Source organism: Condylostylus longicornis, unplaced genomic scaffold (assembly GCF_029603195.1).
Source record: "Condylostylus longicornis isolate FDR11 unplaced genomic scaffold, ASM2960319v2 ptg000010l, whole genome shotgun sequence".
NCBI classification, from domain to species: domain Eukaryota; kingdom Metazoa; phylum Arthropoda; class Insecta; order Diptera; family Dolichopodidae; genus Condylostylus; species Condylostylus longicornis.
The window spans coordinates 3,489,860-3,493,784 of record NW_026577979.1 but is presented as its reverse complement, the minus strand read 5'-3'; the positions used below and the strand labels follow the sequence as shown (position 1 = coordinate 3,493,784).

Below are 3,925 nucleotides of genomic sequence, written 5' to 3'. Positions count from 1 at the left end.
AAAATAATTAAAATATATTCCGAGAGTGGTTGGCGAAACAATTTTTGTCAGGTTGAATGATTTATTCGAAAAAAGCTTAAAAATTTCCCGGGAGTAAATTCATGTATATTTGAAGGTCTTAAACCTGACATTTATGTACGAGTAAATTTTGAGGTGTTATCAATTCAAACAATGGGAAAAGCAAAGTCTTAAGGTACAGATGGTACTATGTAATTGCGACATGCGTTCCTGAAAATAATAAAGATATTTTCTTAACGATTAATATGACCAAATTTATGATTTATCTAATACCGGACTCCAAGTAAATTCGTGTCTGTAAGACCCTAATTTAATCTCCTTATACTTGAAATATCTAACTGAAATTTTTCCAGGAATAAAGATTGAAGCTTATAGTTCATTTTATTTTTATACCCAGTAACCAAGAAAATAAATTATTATTGTCATTTATAATTGTCATTAAATTTTAAAAAAATATTTTAGTTTTCATTTTATCAATTTTTTTAAATACATTTTTACTATATAGTCAGTCATCCTCAATATTTTTCTTTTCAAATTCTCGGATAAAAAACCCAAAAATTCATAAAAATTAATTTGGTGAATCAATCGAAATGAAAATCGATATAACATTAGATGAGGTACAAAATGCACGTTTCCGAAATATTTATTACGATATTATACGAGAATATTTGAAAAAAGGCCTATTCAATGAAAAAGAATTAGAAACTGTTTTAATGATTTATCATAAATTTGTTTTAGCAAATGGACCAAAAGCCAAATATATGACAAAAAGACAATTTGCCGAATTCTTTGCAATTTATTTTCAAATTTATGATTTAAGAATAATCGAAAGAATTATATTGAAATTAACAGTTAATGAAGCTATTGTAATATATGTGAAACCTCAAAGTTGGTTAAATTTATATATGATTTGTACAACAGATTCTTTAGATGATTTAATGGAATATGTATTTGGAGTTTATGATTTACATGATTCAGGATTTTTAACACGTGAAGTCATAACAATTTTTATATCAAGTTGTGTTGTTGAAGAAGAAGATGATACTGAAGAATTAACATTAGATATGGTTGATTTAATAATAAAACGTTTTGATATTGATAAAGATGGTCGAATATCATATGATGATTATTGTCAAACTGTACGAAAAACACCAGATTTATTACAATTTTTAGGAACATGTGTTCCATCTAATGAACACGAATTAATATTTAATAGAAAATTGTATAGATAAATCAATTTAGTTGAGTTGGAAGCAATAAACAGTTTTACTTAGGATGGTTTGTTTTTTTTCAAATTACATTCTTGTACACTTAATAACACATGTGTGTATGTGTATGCATTAGAATATTTTAATTGTGTGCAAAGATTAGATTTGTTAAATTAGCGTAAGATACTTGAAAATAATTAAAGGCTTACAAGGTTCTCTTCAAAATCATCAACCTAAAAATTAAGCAAAAGCTTTACTGGGCTTAAAAATTTGTGTATCATATGATTTTTGACTTATTCTATTTAAGACTCTTATATAAATTTCTTGATTTTGAATGAAAAATTTCATATAAATGGTTATCTTGAATCGAATGGAAACAAATCATAACATATACAAACGAATTTCCTTAACAACCATGTTAGCGCTAAGATTTTCTATGAAGACCATGGCAATTCTAAACTTGAATCAAATTGGAATTATGTAGTATTAATTCAGCGACATCTTTGTGCCGGGCGTATAAGCCAGCCAACATAACTCAATAACTTATTGTAAATTTTTCAATCACTCAGTACAATTAATTTTAAATGCAATTCTATAATCTATACAAGTCTATCTTCTTATCTACAAATCGCACCCAAAAATCTTAAATAAAATATGCAGTAGTAAACAATAAGCATTTCAAAAATTTTTTCTTTACTTTAATTCTCCAATAATTGAACCTTTATTATTTCGAAACATTCACATTTATTGAGCAAACATAGTGTGCATAGATGTAATTTAAATTGAAAAATTTAAATTACATCTATGACAAAAAAAATTTACGAAAATTGATTTTTTTTAGAAAGATGAAAACATTTTAAAATCTATTCAAGTCTACCAAGTTGTCTACTATTAATTTGAATGAAAAAAATCATTACTTAACAATTATTATCAATTATATTTTATAGTTTATTCAATCAATAGGATTTTAATTCAAAGTTTAATTAATATTTTTCAGGTGGATCTTGTATCTTAGAAGAATCTTAATTGATGGCATATATGTATAACTAAAATTAATTTACGTTCAGTTTAAATTTTAAGGAAATTACTTGTAGAATTAGATAGGTAATGAAATAGGGATCGGACATTCAATAAATCCAATCTTAACCAAATGCTTCTTCTTTCATAAATTAGCCTTAATTAGCCAAAAATTAAATCAAGTTTCTAGCTTGATGGTATTTTTAATTTTCCCGTCTTTCAATTTGTATTTTTAACAATCATCATATTGGTTTTCTTAATTTTTGTCAAAGTTAAGAAATTTTTTTTCAGATTTTCGGCACTGGAATAACAAAATTTTCTAGAAATATAAAATATATTTACTTACTAAAGTATAACTATTAGTTTTGTGCGTTTGTAATTTTGCAATAGAACTAGATTTTGCAAGGGCTCTTTGTATTATACTCTGCATTTTCTGAATTAATCCCTTTACAATATACAATCTGCCAGTCATTTTTATTCCTGAAAATTCCTAAGATGTAATCAAACTATTACTCACAACAGCTAATTACCTTTTTGCAATGGACGCAAAATTAAACTCCTGTAAATATTTATGAATTGAACATTAAATCAAACATTTGAATTTTTCTATTCTCGTCAAACATAAGCGTATTTCTTGATATCGTTGCGTTCATTCATATTTATAAGCGTTCTTATTCTTTAGAACTACAAGAACTCGCGAGTCTCTTCTTCAAGGATTCTATGTTTATTAATAATACAATTTCGTATCTATGTAAATAAATATATTGCAGACATTACAATTAATCTTGAAAATTTACAATTTAACAAAAAAAAAAATAAAAACTTGAGAATAAAATAGAAATAGAGAAGAAGATTGATTATATAATTGATATATGATTGAAAATTTCATTTGATTGCCTCCAAGGAGGAATAAAAGAAAACATTTTATAAAAAATCCTATATTATAGTTTTTAATTCATAATAAATATTGAGTTGAAATTAACTTATAAAACTGCACCACGGTCATAGATCATGCAATATTTTATATAGACAAATTAAATATTATTTTATGATGCTCTTCTTATACTATACACTTGCACACATACATATCAAAAATATTTTTACCTCCCTCGATTTTTCAATATTCTTTGACATGTTTGCAAATCAGAGTATTCTTTATATGTACTGGGAACTTAAGTGAGTTGTCATGTGAACAAAATGCATCTAACAAAATATAATATAGTTGAGAGTTGAAAGTGGAGAATTAGTTTTTGTGTTATTAAATTTTTTCTTCACAATTTATCCTTGTTTTTATCTCTTTTGCTTGAGTTATATCACGATTTTATTTGATATTGCATATTATGTATTAAAAGTATAATGGTTTTGTCTTTCAAATTTGCATGGGCTTTATACAGGGTCTTCTAGAAAATAGTAGAAATTTAAGAAAATTAAATAAACAGTAACTTATATAGCCTAGGCTACTATTACATGAAGTATACCTAAGATAAATAAACTGTGACTTTACATAAATTGCGGATTGCGAGGTGATTTAGGGTAATAATTTCTTCCTAATTTTCAAAGCGTACTAATGAATTCTTCCACTTGGATAAAAGAATGAAGAAAAATTGCATTTGGTCTCCTCCCGAACGACTGAAAACTGCCATTTAACTACGTAATATATTTTCTGGAATTGCAATCAATTA

The 3,925-nt window shown here is 25.7% G+C and overlaps 1 protein-coding gene across 1 annotated transcript; it reads left to right on the top strand.

Annotated features, from left to right (window-relative positions):
* The first annotated feature begins 608 nt into the window (after positions 1-608).
* Positions 609-1,250, top strand: LOC129618856 (calaxin-like). Its single transcript, XM_055533878.1, has one exon. The coding sequence runs from the start codon at positions 609-611 to the stop codon at positions 1,248-1,250; it is 642 nt and encodes a 213-aa protein (XP_055389853.1).
* Positions 1,251-3,925: the final 2,675 nt, after the last annotated feature.

Excerpts from the sequence above, each read along its gene's own strand:
- LOC129618856 (XM_055533878.1), top strand. The coding sequence starts at position 609 with ATGAAAATCGATATAACATTAGATGAGGTACAAAATGCACGTTTCCGA.